Source organism: Neoarius graeffei, chromosome 13, assembly GCF_027579695.1.
Source record: "Neoarius graeffei isolate fNeoGra1 chromosome 13, fNeoGra1.pri, whole genome shotgun sequence".
In the NCBI taxonomy this organism is placed as follows: Eukaryota; Metazoa; Chordata; class Actinopteri; order Siluriformes; family Ariidae; genus Neoarius; species Neoarius graeffei.
Genome location: NC_083581.1, coordinates 46,325,973 through 46,343,276, shown reverse-complemented (window position 1 = coordinate 46,343,276; position 17,304 = coordinate 46,325,973). Strand labels below are relative to the sequence as shown.

General features: G+C 41.6%; 1 protein-coding gene across 2 annotated transcripts in view; it reads right to left on the bottom strand.

Annotated features, from left to right (window-relative positions):
- Positions 1-264: 264 nt before the first annotated feature.
- cntrob (centrobin, centrosomal BRCA2 interacting protein) overlaps positions 265-17,304 on the bottom strand; it is a 43,125-nt gene continuing 26,085 nt past the window's right edge. The window contains exons 9-21 of one of the 2 annotated variants that reach the window (XM_060937861.1): positions 16,796-16,894; positions 16,457-16,681; positions 16,138-16,263; positions 12,741-12,874; positions 10,983-11,108; positions 10,445-10,592; positions 10,230-10,338; positions 9,941-10,111; positions 9,312-9,826; positions 9,088-9,175; positions 8,474-8,588; positions 8,265-8,337; positions 265-476 (exon numbers count right to left, since the gene is read on the bottom strand). In XM_060937861.1, coding sequence (XP_060793844.1) covers positions 372-476; positions 8,265-8,337; positions 8,474-8,588; positions 9,088-9,175; positions 9,312-9,826; positions 9,941-10,111; positions 10,230-10,338; positions 10,445-10,592; positions 10,983-11,108; positions 12,741-12,874; positions 16,138-16,263; positions 16,457-16,681; positions 16,796-16,894 — 2,034 coding nt within the window. In that variant the 3' untranslated portion in view covers positions 265-371. The remainder of the gene's footprint in view (positions 477-8,264; positions 8,338-8,473; positions 8,589-9,087; positions 9,176-9,311; positions 9,827-9,940; positions 10,112-10,229; positions 10,339-10,444; positions 10,593-10,982; positions 11,109-12,740; positions 12,875-16,137; positions 16,264-16,456; positions 16,682-16,795; positions 16,895-17,304) is intronic. The other variant, XM_060937862.1, reaches the window with a different exon arrangement.

Below are 17,304 nucleotides of genomic sequence, written 5' to 3'. Positions count from 1 at the left end.
CAGATATTTGACCAAAAGTTGAATATAAAATAGAATTACATTGATCTTGCTCCTGAATTTACCCGTGATATGCACTTTAAAGTCCATAAACTCTTTCCTTCACCTTTTTTTTTTTTTAAATCTTTGTAGGCCTTCCTGTGCTGTATTCTTTAACACCATGTTGGTTCATGAGCCATTTTTACTGCAATATTATAAACTAATAAAAAATTAGTTCTCATTAAAATGGTGACAAATGTATATACTCAAAGAAGAAAAACTCAAACATTTATAAAATAAGAAATTTAATAAAACATTATAATAAATTAGTACCCAAAAAACACCACTAGAAGAAAGTCCACTTTCTGTCTCGGACAAAACATGAGAGGGTTTATTCATCTCCAGACGTTGACTTTCGATCCTGACCTTTGACCTTGGAGTCCAGTCCGACGTCCTCGTGTGGTTGTGTTCTGCGCGGAGCGAGCTGCAGACTGATGCTGCTGAACACACAAACACACAGCTTATCTTCTATACTTTACTGGTTTGTTAAAAAAAATTAAAACTTATTAATCTGCTTTTAATTGTACTGCTGTAGAACTATAAGATTGTTTTAACATTAAATTTACAAGTAACTAATTGATTGATTGATTGATTGATTGCTTCAAATGATCAACTTGTGCAATGTAGTTAAATTCCCTCAACTTGATAAAGTATTTTAAACTGCTTTTTTTTTGGTACCCTTTCATATGAATTATTTTAATAATACTTAGTCAGGGCCATAAGTATTTGGACAGTGGCAGTTTTCATAATTTTGCCTCTGTACACCACCACAGTGGGAGTGAAGTGAAGCAATCAACATGTGACTGAAGTGTAGACTTTCAGCTTTAATTCCATTTAGGGATTACAGCCATTTTTGCATAGTCTCCCATTTTCACAGGCTCAAAAGTAATTGGACAATTGACTGATCAAAGGTCTCGATGTTTCTGTGTTGAATTTGCATTTGGTAGCTGTTCATGGGAATTCTCAAAATGTAGTTCAAAGAGGTGTTAATGCAGAGTGAAAGAGGCTGAAAACACAAAAGAAACCAAATCAGAGAGACAGCAGAAACTTTTGGTGTGGCCAAAATCAACAACTTGGTGCATTTATAAAATGGAAAGCATTGATGACCTCAGCAACACCAAAAGACCTGGAAGATCACTGAAGACAACCAACATGAATGACTGTAGAATTCTTTCCATGGAGAAAAAAAAAAAAAACCCTTCACAACATCTAGCCAAGTCAAGAACACTCTGGATGAGGTCGGCCTATCATTGTCAAAGTTACAATCAAGAGATGCCTTCATGAACATAAATATAGAGGGTTTACAGTATGTAAAGATACAAACCACTGCTAACACTCAATTAGAGAAAGGCCAGATTAGACTTTGTTAGAAAGCCTGCCCAGTTCTGCAACAGGATTGTTTGGAAAGCTGAAACCAAGATTAACTTCAGGAATGCAAACAAAGGTGAAAAAGGATGACAAAAGATGTGAAACCCTGAGGTGGGGGGCATGCTGCTAAACAGAAACATTTTTTAAATATCAGCTTTAAAAAATGGATTTACAGTCGATTTTATCATGAAGACATATGGGGGAAAAACCTCACCATAGCATTAATGTAATCTTACAAAAGTAATGTAAGGAAAATATCAGTTCAGGGAACTTTAATACAATTTTGCATCCAGCTCTGTACTCTTTTTTGCTCTTTAAGTGCATTGCATGCACAATCCAAGAAAGTTAATCAAACAACACAAATACAAAATACGCCTGACAACTGAAAAAAATCAAGTGGAAAACAGCTTGTGTAATGCTGCGTTCATGTGCTATGGGAAGATGATATTTTCCAGTTGGGAAGTGGTATTTACCAGTGTGTTGTGTTCACATGCTTTTGTTGTTGTTGACAAATTAAAGATGGTGGACCAGATTCAAGTTAGCAATAGTTAGTTAGCTATCGTTAGCAATAGCGTCTGCTCTGGATAGGTAAAAACAAACCATAACAACACATTTTTAAAGGAAACGGATTTCTAATGTATTATATTACACTTGTTAATGACGCAACATTGCATAGACACCAAAAACTACCCACTAGTACTAGTAAAAAAAAAACTTTAGTAGCATACAATGCTTAGCATTCAAGTGTCTTGTACCACTCGCCGCCATGTTGAAAAGGTTAAAGTTCATCTCATCTCGGCAACTCGTGTATCAAAATTTTCTACGAGTTGCCCAGTGGAAAATACCACAAGAGGGGGCGTTCATGTGTGTTTTCCATGTCGGCGTTTGGTATTTACCATAATTCCCATAGCACATGAATGCAGCATTATTTCAATTCAGCTTCTGTCATTTTCAGTGAGCTCTGAATTTACCCCCTTCTCAAGTGGCATAATTAGGCTACTGTTATATTCATCATCATAAGTACCATAGGTTCATTTTAGCTAAATGTTTACATGGTTGTCTCATGAATTAGTCTCGTAATCCAAAATGAATCCAAACTGTTTAACTGCATCATAGTTATTACAGTGTGTGCTTTGTGAATCTTCTTAGCATAAAGAAAATGGAACCATCAGGGGCTAATGTTAGGTTGGCACTTTGGCTGAGAAGCTCATCTTATGTTGTAATTGTTGGCAAAATGGAAATATTAGTAACATTAAAAGAGTAGTCTCAGAGCCTTGACGACAGTAACCTTACAGAAGTGGAATAACACCAAGTGGAAGTATGCTAGCCAACAGAAGACTCCATAACTGTGTCCGAAATCACTCACTCATTCACTACTCCCTACTCACTAAGGCAGGGGTGGCCAACCAGTTGGAGACCAAGAGCCACATTTTTTACTGTATTACCGCAAAGAGCCACATCATACACATGGGCACACGAACATCACCCATCCCTTCCTCTCTCTCTCTCTCTCACACACACACCCCTCTGCTCAGCCAGATTAATAGTAAATGTCACACACCAACATATTTACTCCTACAGTACTAAGACCACAGGCTGAGGCCAGTCATTTTTAACAATGAACATTGTGTGCACTTACTATGCATGCTGCTTAGTGGGACTCATGGCATTACCAAAAAAAGGCCACACCATACACATGACCACACATGAACATCGCCCCCCTCGCTCTCTCTCTCTCTCTCTCTCACACACACACACACACATGCTCACGCACCTCTGCTCAGCCAGATTAATAGTAAATGTCACACACCAACATGAGAGAAATTTACTCCTTCAGTCAGTACTAATACCACAGGCCAGTCATTTACAGCAATCAATATAGTGTGCACTTACTATGCATGTTGCTTAGTGGGACTTCTGACATTCCTTGCCTTGAACAATCCTCTTCAAATCTGGCTTGTATTCCGTCGTTGCCACTCGAAGCAGTTCTTTCACATGGGTTTCAGTCAGAACAGAACGATGCTTTGACTTCACGTGTTTCATGGTAGAGAACACAGACTCGCAGACGTATGTTGACCCAAACATTGACAGTATCTTAAGCGCAGCCCGTTTCACATTCGGGTATTTTTCCAATGGCACACTTTTCCAAAACTCAATGGTGCCTTCCCTCAAAACAGGTTTCAGTTGGTCTTTCTCACGAAGATCGATCATCTCCAACTCAGCCGCAGCCTCATCTGTGACAAGCGGGGCTTTCAAACAGTCCATCTCCGCATTGAATGGGTCGACGAGGAACGTAACCTGTGGCCTTTTCAGTTGTATATCACGGAACCGGGTTACAAAGCTTTCGTGCAGGTTTTCAATTAGTGTTGCATATCTGGCTCCTTGCTTATTCAGGGAGGCGGGAAGCTTTGAAATGAGCTAATGACGACTGACATATAAGGCAGAATGGCTTGCCATTACGTTCAACAAAAAAGTATAAACTCTCCCACTCTGTTAAAAATGTCCTATGTTCGTCTTCATATTTTCGTTTTGCTGTGCATTTTTTCATTGCCATTTTGAGAGGCTACTTGACACAAGATACACCTTGCCCAAAAACTTAGCGATTATCTCACGCACATGCGCATTTGACATGACCTGAAAATACCGTAATATACCCAAGCAAAGCGAAGATGCATTTGACTAAAATACCATACTGAACTCAAGCAAAGCGCACACACACATTAAAAAAACCCACAAACTTTGATATGAACGTAAGAGCCGCATGACACCGGGCAAAGAGCCGCATGCGGCTCGCGAGCCGCGGGTTGGCCACCCCCGCACTAAGGAATTCTACAGTGGTGCTTGAAAGTTTGTGAACCCTTTAGAATTTTCTATATTTCTGCATAAATATGACCTAAAACATCATCAGAATTTCACACAAGTCCTAAAAGTATAGATAAGGAGAACCCAGTTAAACAAATGAGACAAAAATACTTGGTCATTTATTTACTGAGGAAAATGATCCAATATTACATATCTGTGAGTGGCAAAAGTATGTGAACCTCTAGGATTAGCGGTTCATTTGAAGGTGAAATTAGGAGTCCGGTGTTTTCAATCAATGGGATGACAATCAGGTGTGAGTGGGCACCCTGTTTTATTTAAAGAACAGGGATCTATCAAAGTCTGATCTTCACAACACGTGTTTGTGGAAGTGTAGCATGGCACAAACAATGGAGATTTCTGAGGACCTCAGAAAAAGCGTTGTTGATGCTCATCAGGCTGGTAAAGGTTACAAACCATTTTTAAAGAGTTTGGACTCCACCAATCCACAGTCAGACAGATTGTGTACAAATGGAGGAAATTCAAGACCATTGTTACCCTCCCCAGGAGTGGCTGACCAACGAAGATCACTCCAAGAGCAAGGCGTGTAATAGTCGGCGAGGTCACAAAGGACCCCAGGGTAACTTCTAAGCAACTGAAGGCCTCTCTCGCATTGGCTAATGTTAATGTTCATGAGTCCATCATCAGGAGAACACTGAACAACAATGGTGTGCATGGCAGGGTTGCAAGGAGAAAGCCACTGCTCTCCAAAAAGAACATTGCTGCTCATCTGCAGTTTGCTAAAGATCATGTGGACAAGCCAGAAGGCTATTGGAAAAATGTTTTGTGGACGGATGAGACCAAAATAGAACTTTTTGGTTTAAAGGAGAAGCATTATGTTTGGAGAAAGGAAAACACTGCATTCCAGCATAAGAACCTTATCCCATCTGTGAAACATGGTGGTGGTGGTATCATGGTTTGGGCCTGTTTTGCTGTATCTGGGCCAGGACGGCTTGCCATCATTGATGGAACAATGAATTCTGAATTATACCAGTGAATTCGAAAGGAAAAATGTCAGGACATCTGTCCATGAACTGAATCTCAAGAGAAGGTGGGTCATGCAGCAAGATAACGACCCTAAGCACACAAGTCGTTCTACCAAAGAATGGTTAAAGAAGAAAAGTTAATGTTTTGGAATGGCCAAGTCAAAGTCCTGACCTTAATCCAATCGAAATGTTGTGGAAGGACCTGAAGCAAGCAGTTCATGTGAGGAAACCCACCAACATCCCAGAGTTGAAGCTGTTCTGTACGGAGGAATGGGCTAAAATTCCTCCAAGCCGGTGTGCAGGACTGATCAACAGTTACCAGAAACGTTTAGTTGCAGTTATTGCTGCACAAGGGGGTCACACCAGATACTGAAAGCAAAGGTTCACATACTTTTGCCACTCACAGATATGTAATATTGGATCATTTCCCTCAATAAATAAATGACCAAGTATAATATTTTTGTCTCATTTGTTTAACTGGGTTCTCTTTATCTACTTTTAGGACTTGTGTGAAAATCTGATGATGTTTTAGGTCATATTTATGCAGAAATATAGAAAATTCTAAAGGGCTCACAAACTTTCAAGCACCACTGTATATAGAGGACTATATAGTGAGCTCATAGGTAAAATGAATATTGGGGGGGAGAAGACTTTCAGACACTACTCCACTGCGCCGTTATTTACATCATTACTATCGCACAATTAAAACGTGCCAGATCAGTCGGCTGGTGGGTTTTCAAAATAATAAATACATGCATGTGTTTTTGTGATAAATACATATTATACTGAGCCTATTTCCCACATTAATAAATACAAAGTACTTTGTGTCTGATGCATCTTTCAGTTCTTTTAAATCAAGGCTGAATGAATACTTTCTTCTTTGCCGCTGCCTTTTATTAAATCAAATTTGAACCTTTTGATTAATTCCTCGCTCTGCACTGTAACTTTTATTCTTGTATTTTATCTGTTCTTTCAGCACGACTGCAATGCATGATGGTATATATTACTTGGTTAGTGACCATCAATTGTACACTACTTTTCACGATGCATTGTGGGATACTAGGAGTCCACCACATAGGGTGTAATAATTCTCACTACATTCGGACAGCACTACAAAATTGCGAACTCACTATATAGTCCACTATATAGTGAGTGATTTCAGACAGTGCATGAAAATAACGTGAACACTAAATCAAAACCATTCATTGGGCTAATTAACAGTCCCAAGCTTGACATATTGTCATATAAGCCAATTAAGGTTATCATAACATTACTGCAAGAGACTGTAAGGTATCCATGCAAAAAGACTATAGATGTAGAGAATTTCTTCCAAAGTCTTTTATTTAAGATTTATATCTGTAGTACAACTATGAGCCACATTCGGTTGGCTTTCTACCACACTCATGGTTTCCACCATAATTCTACCAGATTCTGCAGCCAGTCACAAGAAATGGATGCTTAGCTAATAAAAAAGAAAGAGCCAGCTAAAGACCAGACTACAGCTAACGTTAGCCAAAATCAATATTGAATGTACTATGAAAGGTTAGCACACATGGTTTGTTTTACTGATGGGATAAAAAAAAAAAAAAGAGCCTCTTAACTCCACCTAAATCACTCATTTGATCTCATTTATAAAGTATTTTAAAACGTGTATATTGTTTTCCTGATGAGAGGATATAAAAAAAACAAGGAGACAGCCTGTTAACACCACCTGAATGCATCTAAATTTTTTTTTTATCTGTTATCTCTTCAAAATGGCTGGGCCACCCATTCAAGACCATATAAAAAGTGATGCAGAAATGGCAGTAAAATGGTCAGGAACGTTCATTTATGCACAAATGCACTCTTCTGACCATTTATAGGTAAGGCCTATTATAAATTGAGCCGCAATGGTTTGTCATTTTTAAAAAGCTGGTCCCCAGGAAGAAGTTTGGCTAATCCTTGCCTTAGGGTATGCGGACATTCAAAATCCGATCTCCCAGAGACGGCCCTCTTCAGTCTTCTTGGATGTGTTGCATATGCCAACTTAGAAAGCATAGTTTTCATTTCATTCCCCATGACCCTGTCCCTGCAGACCCAGACCAACCCCAACCCGCCACCCCCCATGCCCCAAATTTAAAAAAAACCCTCATCGGATTTACACAAAATCACACAAATGAACCATTTTGTATTCAAAATGGTGATTTTCACAGAAAGTTTGCATACCTGTAACTTGTACCAGAATGATGGGAAGAGAAGAGTGTGGAGAAGGAAAGGAAGGGTTCATGATCCAAACCATAACCACATCATCTGTTCAACATGGTGGACATGGGCTTAATATGGCTGTCAGTGGAATTAGGTCACTGGTGTTTAGTGATGAAGTGACTGCTAGTAGAAGTAACAGGGTGAATTCTGAAGTAGATAGAGCTATACTTTCTGCTCAGATTCAGTCAAATGCTGTAAAACTGACAAGTGCTTCCAGATGGATAATAACCCAAAACATACCACAAAACAACCTAAAAGCTTCTTAAGGCAAGAAATGGAATGTGACAAAACTGAAGGCAGAAAGACCCACAAACAAGCAGTAACTGTAGGTGGTTGCAGTAAACGCCTGGCAAAGCATCTCAAGGGAGAAAACTCAGCATTTCATGATGTCCATGGGTTCCAGACTTCAGGCAGTCATTGACCACAAAGAATTTGTAGGAAAGTATGGAAAAATTATGCTTATTTTTATAATTATGTTAGTTCAAATACTTTGGAGCGTTTGAAAATGGAGGGACTATGTAACAAATGTCAAAAATTCCCAAATAGTTAATGCAATATTTTTGTTAAACCTCTTGAATTAAAGCTGAAATTCTACACTTCAATCACATCTTATGGTTTAATTTCAAATCCACTGGGGTAGCATGCAGAGGCAAAATTAGGAAAATTGTCACTGTCCAAACATGTCAGTCCAAGGCCCCAACTATACGTTACCTAAAAATCCACTCAAATACAAGAGATGCCACCTATTTTTCTCCCCTCCTTTTACCTCACCTCCTTCCTGTTGTGCTGTGCTTGTCTCTGGTCCAGATTAGCTCGGAATGGGTCAACACACACCTCCCCTGACCTAACACACACACACACACACACACACACACACACACACACACACACACACACACACACACCCCTTTTAAAGACATTGTGGTTTAACTAACACACACACACACACACACTATATATACACACACATGCCCACACACCTAACAAAGCTCTCAAGAAGCTGCTGCAGGTGCTGCATGGTGTGTGTAGGGGTCAGTGTCCGGTGAAGGTGGTCAGCAAGCTGCTCCAGCTTTGGCTCCACTTGAGAACTCACACCTGAAAACACACACACACATATTCTGAAGGTCCCAAAATACCAAAGCAGGCTCGCCCATTACGGCACGGTGGTGTAGTGGTTAGCACTGTCGTCTCACAGCAAGAAGGTCCTGGGTTCGAGCCCAGCGGCCAACGAGGGCCTTTCTGTGTGGAGTTTGCATGTTCTCGCCGTGTCCGCGTGGGTTTCCTCCGGGTGCTCCGGTTTCCCCCACAGTCCAAAGACATGCAGGTTAGGTTAACTGGTGACTCTAAATTGACCGTAGGTGTGAATGTGAGTGTGAATGGTTGTCTGTGTCTATGTGTCAGTCCTGCGATGACCTGGCGACTTGTCCAGGGTGTACCCCGCCTTTCGCCCGTAGTCAGCTGGGATAGGCTCCAGCTTGCCTACGACCCTGTCGGACAGGATAAGCGGCTACAGATGATGGATGGATGGATGGATGGATGGATGGGCTCGCCCATTATGCATGTGCATACCCTGATGCTAATGCCACACACACACCTGAGTTAGCAGACTGTGTTTCTGCTCTGTTCTTGCTCTGATCTACCTGATGTTCCTCCAGAGGTTCACCCGGAGAACGCTCCAACAGCTGAGAGGAAGACAGACAGAAAAGAGAAAGCCGATGAATTAATAACTAACTGATTGTATACATGCAATAACAGAGACAGACAAGGTGTGTGTATGCATGTGTGTGTGTGTGTGTGTGTGTGTGTGTATATACACACCTTTGCTATGTAGTACTGAAGTTCAGTTTGTCTCTCACCACACAAAGACGACATGTTGAGAGCAGGGGGAGGAGCTCTCACTTTGACTGACAGTGTCTGTTCTTCTATGGGTGGAGCTGTCATTTCTGTACTACTGTACATTTGCTTGGATACATGACATCGCCCTGCCTCCTTATTTGAGCATTGATTGGCCTGTACATCAGTGGAGGCATGCGCTTGATTCGGTCTGAGACTGGGATTCAGAGTCACAGTCTGAGTCATATTCACACTGGGATTGGGAAATGGTTGTCTGTTGACTTGGTGGTCAGACTGAATCCTCCTGTTTTGATTCATGTCGCAGTACAGATCCGGGGTGTGGAAGTGAGTTGAGTGGAGAATCAGATTCTCTCCAGACCGAGTCGTCTCTGCTCCTCTCTCTCTCTCTGTTTGTTCTCTTTTTTGATTTTTTCCTCTGTCCACCATCTGGGTCTCTCCTCCCACAGGCCTGTCCCAAGGATCATCAGCACCACCTCCACCTACACACACGTAAAACCTCATTATCGACTTCCTTGTAGTGTTAACTAGTACCAGCTACATTCGGCAAGATAGTCTATATTTTGCTAATAAGGTCAGGCTTAGTAAAAGTGTACCACTGAGGTGTGTGTCATCCAGCACTGGCTCCAGTGGACTGAAGGTGTGACTGTTGTTTAACAGGCTGAAGTCAGACTCCGCTCGTCCCCTGTCCCCTCCACTGTCCCTCTGTCTTCTTATCCCTTGCTCTCGGTCTCTGCACAGCTGAAGGACCACAGCCTGAGGAACAGCTGAAAGACAGACAGAAATTATCCAGCGTGATCTCTGTAATGTTATCAATAATACTAATATTTCAATTCTGTGTGTGAGACATATATGTAAAGGAAGCGTGCACGTGTGTGTGTATACCTGGAGAGTGTGTGTGCGCTGTGCTGTCAGTGCTGGTTTCCTGAGTTCGAGGGGATGAGTGTGATTTGGACATGTCCCGCAGTGACCAGGGAGAAAACACCCCTTCAGTCTAACACACACACACACACACACACACACACACACACACACACACACACGTTAGAGGGTTGATTTGTGGTGCGAGACTGTAATTCATTGCTGTATTTCTCACAGACCTGCTCCTGATTGGTCAGCAGCCTCAGAGCCTCTGCCCAATGGGAGCGCATCATTCCCTGCAGTCGAGAGACAAGTTCCTCCCTCTGTGTCTCAAGCCTCCGCTTACTAGTTTCCATGGAACCCAACTCCTCCTGTAGCTCTGCCATCCTGCGCACACGTGCGCGGACACACACACACACACACACACACACACACACACACAGAGTAATGTGATGGTCAATTTGTGGCAGTAGAACATGAAGCCACACAGAACTCAGAGTTCTCTCACAGGACAGGAAAGCAGAGGTGCTGCTCCAAACACAAATTTATTAGTGTTGACTCATGTTGGAATTACTAACTTGTTAACTAACTTGTCATAGCAAGAATAATACAGTATCTTTGTCTAAGGAGAGGAGTGATTCAGAACAGGATTTTGAAATTAGAGTAATTCTGGCATGAAAGTGGACACACCCTCAGTCTATCCTGTTTCCTGAGTGGGTAAGTAGGTGTGCGTATTTCAGCACAAAATATAAACAACACACACACAGTTGTGCGTACTTGCTGTTGAAATCGAGTGTGAGCTGGTGCTGTCGGTCGTCTCTCTCCTTCAACTGTGCTCTGAATTCATCTGACTGAACAGAGAGCTCTCTCTCATGACGAGCACTCAGGTCAAGCAGCTGCTTCCTACATACACACACAAAAAAAACTTATTATGGAGTCAGATTAGTTTCTTAATTCAAAAATGTCACGCAATTCTCAAATGTATTTGTGAACTATGAAATACATGACAAATATATGTATTTAAAAGCGTTAATTTTCATTCAAAATTATTCTGATGCTCTCATCTCATCTTATCATCTCTAGCCGCTTCATCCTGTTCTACAGGGTCGCAGGCAAGCTGGAGCCTTTACAGACTGATGAATCTATATCTACAAACTGCTCACTATTTACGGAAATCCCTGCAGTCGTGTGAGGATTGTGAGGATACATGCACACGAATAGAGAGCGGTTTGTAAATGCAGGTTCATCAGTCTTTAATAAACTAACAGCATCAAAATATATTTGAATGAAAATTGTTAAAATACGTATATTTATTAGTACCGCCAAGGACTACAAATGCCTGCAGAGAGTGGTGAAGACTGCAGAGAAGATCGTTGGGGCACCACTACCATCTCTGCAGAACAATTATCACTGGAGAGTCCACAGAAGAGCCACCAGCATCATCAAAGACTCCACCCCCCCCGCCCAGTACAGCCATTTCATACTCATGCCCTCTGGTAGGAGGTACAGAAGTGTGAAATGTAGGCCCTCTAGACTGAGACGCAGCTTCTATCCTCAGGCCATCAGGCTGATCAACAGTTCTAAGCCCCTGCCCCCACATACCACACCAAATATAATCACAGTGTACAGAGAACTTGCACAGATCTGCACAGTAAACCAAGATTTGCCCACTGAAAAAAATTGCGCTAGAACAGTAAATTGTACATCGGACTACATAAGGCACATCAAGTCAAGTTTATTTGTATAGCGCTTTTAACAATAGACATTGTCGCAAAGCAGCTTTACGGAATATGAATGACTTTAAACATAAGCTAATTTTATCCCTAATCTATCCCCAACAAGCACGCCTGTGGCGACGGTGGCAAGGAAAAACTCCCTCAGACGACATGAGGAAGAAACCTCGAGAGGAACCAGACTCAAAAGGGAACCCATCCTCATTTGGGCAACAACAGACAACATGACTATAACATTAACAGTTTTAACATGAAATCAGTTTCGTTGATGTTATATCTCTTCAAATATATATTAGACTGTGTGTGTGTGTGTGTATATATATATATATATATATATATATATGCATGCATGCACTGGATCATATATTGTACACTGGACTGTGCATTGTATATTGGTGAGTGTACATTAGAATTATTGTACTTTCAACTCATTCATTTTATTTTTACTTTACTATCCTTCCTGCATTCAAAGTGGGCAGCAAAGAAAGAGCTTCATTGTAGAATGAAACTTGTTTTATCTCTGCATATGGCAATAAACACTTTAATTTGACTACTTTTTTATAATGTGAATCATGAAATACATTTGTGAATCATGAAACTAATCTGACTCCATACATAATAGGGCAATGTATGCAACATGAACTTCTGAAAGATGGCTTTTTGTGAGTGTCTGCAATTATCTGCAGCATTAGCATTTTCATCCTGTGTCCGTGTGTGTGCCCGTGTTGTTCCTCTAGTTTAGCTGTAGCAGTAACATTGTACTCCTGTGTGTGTGTGTGTACACGTGTGTGTACGTACATACCTGTGCTGTTCCCGTAGTTTAGCTGTAGCGTTAGCGTTCTCCTCCTGTATGGTTGCCAGACGTTCTGTGACCTGCTGTTCCACAGAGAGCCGGAGCTCCACCTCCCACTGTGAGCGCTGAGCCTCAAACCGAGCCTGAAACCAAACAGCCAACAAATATACAGTTCATCCATTCCCTCGTGGACAGATTTTTGGTTTTATAACATTCTATAAAGGTCTAAGAGAATCTACTGTTGGAACCCTACAGGAATATTTAAAAAAAAAAAAAGTTTTAGTACATTGGGAAATAAACATGTTCTTGTTTCCTGAGCACATACAGTACACTCATGCTCCACACCATAGACATATAAACATAGACGCCATCTTCTGCGTAGAATCATACGTCATCCTCGCCGCCATATTGGATGTGGCAAAGTGGAGATTCTTCAACCGTCTCTGGTATAGCGTCTAGACAGTAGCCGAGAATAAAGATGCCTCATTCATGTGCTGCATTTAATTGTACCAACAGGTTTACCGTCCAAACGAGATCACATGGGATTACCTTTCACAGGTGAGACTGGAAAAATACTTTTCATTGTATTTGGTCATTATAACGTAATTTTATGAACAGATTTTTCTGACTTTGTGGCTAATATGAAGTCTCGCGCATAATAGCCGCTTGGTGAAACCTGTCTCCAAACAACGAAGTATTTCCTTCGTAACTACGCTGATTGTTGTTAGTTGCTTAGCTAACTTTTCACATACTATGTAGGTTTCCCAAAAATAAAGCCATGAAAAAGCAGTGGGAGACAGCTGTGCGACGGGAAGGGTTTTCTGCTACTCCGTCATCCATGCTCTGCAGTGAACACTTCAGAACGGAGGATTTTGACAGAACAGGTCAGACAGTCAGGATCAGAGAGGGAGCTGTTCCTTCAGTCTTCAGTTTCCCAGCTCATCTCCACCGGGTAGGTGTAGAGTTATAAGCAGTGAGAATTAGATAATACAGTGCCACACTATGATGAATGTTTTTGAACGCATGATGAATGTTTTTAACCTTTCTGAATGTGAAGGAATCAGTGATGTATTTTGTTTTGGTATGACGTTAGAACCTGGCCGAACTCAGTTTGGCGGTCATTCAGCTCACTTTATTCAACGAGAGTAGGTCTGTGTGGTGACTCAATAAATAAAACAGTAAATTTTTATTTTCATTCACTATTTCCAGTTTTTCCACTATTTCCATCATTTATCATATTCAGTCTTGTAGGTTGGTTATTGTGGCCTCAGGTTTTGGTAGCTTGCTACGGTATGCTGACTGATTAGCTTACCTGCGCTATCTAGTTTGCAGTGTACAGGGTATTTCGCACACTATTTATAACCATCACATTAAAAGTTATATATGTTGTTTTGATGCCCGTTTGTTTCGCAAATATATACGTGTGTGTCTTAATGGGTGAATAAAAGGCATCGAGTTAAATATTATTGTAGAAAGGGGCTTTATGAAGTTCAGTCCATTTACTTGCATTGGTTTACGGGGAAGATTTGCCACATCAAATATGGCGGACACTCTGACGTATCCCAGCAACGGGGCCACCAGCTCAATGCGGCGTCTATGTTTATATGTCTATGCTCCACACTCTATTGCACATTACCTGAGGTTGAGATTTAACTTTAAAGCTCATAGGCAAAGGTTTTAATTTTATGCACATTTGAAACTTTATATGTTAAAAAACCCTCTGTAATTTTCTTCTGGTCCCAAGAAGTATTGTTAATAAGTAATAATTAAAATAAGTTAGCGCGGATTGTGGCAAATTTCTGTTCGGCTATTTTCGTGACCACTCGGCGCGTGACGTCATTTAAGACAAACAAACCGCTTGAGTTGAGTCCACTTCTGTTTACTTACATTGCCATTCGGCTTGAGTGCGGACATGCGTTCAGGAATTTCCAAAGAAAAACCATGCCTTATCGTTGTGCAGTGAACTGTAACAACGGGACCGGTTCAGGAAGAAGTTTATACCTTTTACCAAGAGAGGAGAAGAGGCAGAGAGAGTGGATTGGCTTTTTCTGGAACAGGAGAAGAGGCGGAGCGAGAGGACTGGCTTTTTCCGAAAAAGGAGACGAGGGGGAGAGAGTGGATTGTGTGTGTGAAACCAGAAGGTTGGCTTTTTCCGGAAGAGGAGACGAGGCGGAGAGAGTGGATTGTGCGTGTGAAACAAAATCAAGCAGTCAAAGAAGAAATGGACCAGCAACGCTCAAGCAAAAAGGAGAAGATTGGAGGTAAACATTTTTACTTTTGCTTGCAATTGACAAGTCAAGAATCCTGAGGGATCCTGTACAATCATTGTGGAAATGAGACAAAGAAATATTTCCTCGCTTAGAGTAGGCTATAAATAGTATAATGCTGTGGATGGCAGGCTAATGTGGCCTACCGGCGCACTGTCAAGTAATCATTCCCTATATCCACTAGGGAGGGCGGTTTAATTATTCTTCAAAAGGGCTCTTATTTAGTATTACGACGAAAGTAAGAATTTATCATAACTACCAGGATAAATCGTTTGGGCGCGAGTCTTGTTGAGGTCCGGGGTCACCGTGATCAGAGTTGGCCAAGTTGCTGTCCAATTCCGAGGCCACACGGTCAAACCACTGAGCCACATTCACTGATTGCTTTGCAACGGCCATAAGTTCATACATATATGGTTTCACCTCTCGATATTCAATTTGGAGAGTTCCTACTTCAAAATCGCTATTGCTTTCAGACATTTTACACAACCTCTCACGACCAAAGTCCATACACGTGTGCTTGGTTCGCAAGTAAACACAGAACTGCTCCCAGTCTGTTTGCCTTAAATGACGTCACGACAATGGTCCCCTGGCGGTGAAAGTGTGCATAAGTGAGATGTAAACAAACCTTCGGAAATTGGGCAAAACAGTATATTTTAACCGTTTTATTCAATTTTAGGGTGCAAATTAGACACTAGGAAAATTGAATTCGCTTTTTGGGTTGTTCTTCTAGACAATAAAGTTGATATTCTACATTTCACCTCTGACCATTGCCTATGGCCTTTAAGGCTAACTGTTTAATTATTCCTCTTGCTATAGAATTGTGGATTGTGATTGGTCAGAAGATGTTGATTAATTTTCTAAAACAGCAGGTCTCATAGTAGTGCAGCTGCAAATCACAGTTTTATATTAACATGCTCATCCTAATACATTATTGTTTCTATAGTAATGGCCCATTCACAGGGACTTGCATGGCAGATGCTCAGCATAAATGGATTAAAAACGGTTTCATGGTAACATGGCAAAACTTTTCTGTCTTATTATCTTCAAGAAAGGGAGAAAAACAAGGAGGAGCATACTCAGGAAAATCCCCACATGACTGAATTACTGCATGTGTGTGTGTATATGTGCGAGAGAGAGACCTGGTCCAATGCTTGATCCACTCTGGCCGTGTCTCTCTCTCTTCTAGTCTCCTCCAGGTCCTGCTGCAGCTGCTGAAGTCTGGACTGGGTCTCCTCACGCAGCTGCACTTCCTGACCCACTCGCTCCTATCCACACACACAGATCACCATTATTAAAATGAATGAACGGCTATTATACCTGTTCAATGCGTGTGTCAGCTCCTACAGCAGGGGTGTGTATGTGCGTGCCTCTCACACACTCTGCCCATGCTACAGCTGCAGACAATGTGAATGCCCTCTGCAGATAACTAAGTGCATGCAGCAGGCGTGTGTCTCTCACCTTCTCTTTCTCCAGCTGTTGTGTGAGCAGTGTCAGCTCCTGCTGCAGGTGCGCGCGCACGCGTTTGGCCTCGAGGTTGTGTTGTTCCAGTTGTTGCTGTAGATCCAGGCTGTGTGTCTGGACTCTCTTCACCTCAGCCTTCTTCTCCTCTACCTCAGCACGCAGACACTCCACCTTCTGCTCCACCTCACCTACACACACACGCAGCTCCGCCATGTCGCACTCCTACACACACACACTTCGGGAGTTAATGTTATGCAATAACACATTAGCCCACTTGTGTTTTTGTGTGTGTGTGTGTGTGTGTGTGTGTGTGTGTAGATATATATGTGTGTGTACCAGCTGTTTGTTGGTGTTCTGTAAGTCTTCGTTGCGGTTTTTTTCTTTGTCCAGCATATCTGCTGCCTCGGACAGACTCTTCTCAAGGCAAGCCAAAGCCTAGAACACCCCCCCCCCAATAAAAGAAGACAAATACTCAGCATTGTGTGTGTGTAAGTAAACAAACTAGGTGTCTTAACTCTTTACCCCTTAATGACGACATATGACGACCCCGTGTATATCCCTAAATGACGACATATGATGCCTTGTCTAAAACCTTGTCTTTAGACTTTTTTCTTGTAAATATGTTCTCAGGGTGAACAGTATATACACATATACAAGGGTGGCTGTAGCAACTGCTTTAAGGGATAAAGAGTTAAAGCAGATGTGTGTCTTTTGGTCCCCAAAATGTGATAATGGGACATGTGTGTAAATTAGCTCTCTGCACTAGAGACAAAGCAGGTCCCCACAAAGCAGGTGACGGTCATGTCCTTGTTCCAGGTTTACAATGTACGGCTTTCAGTGCTGTC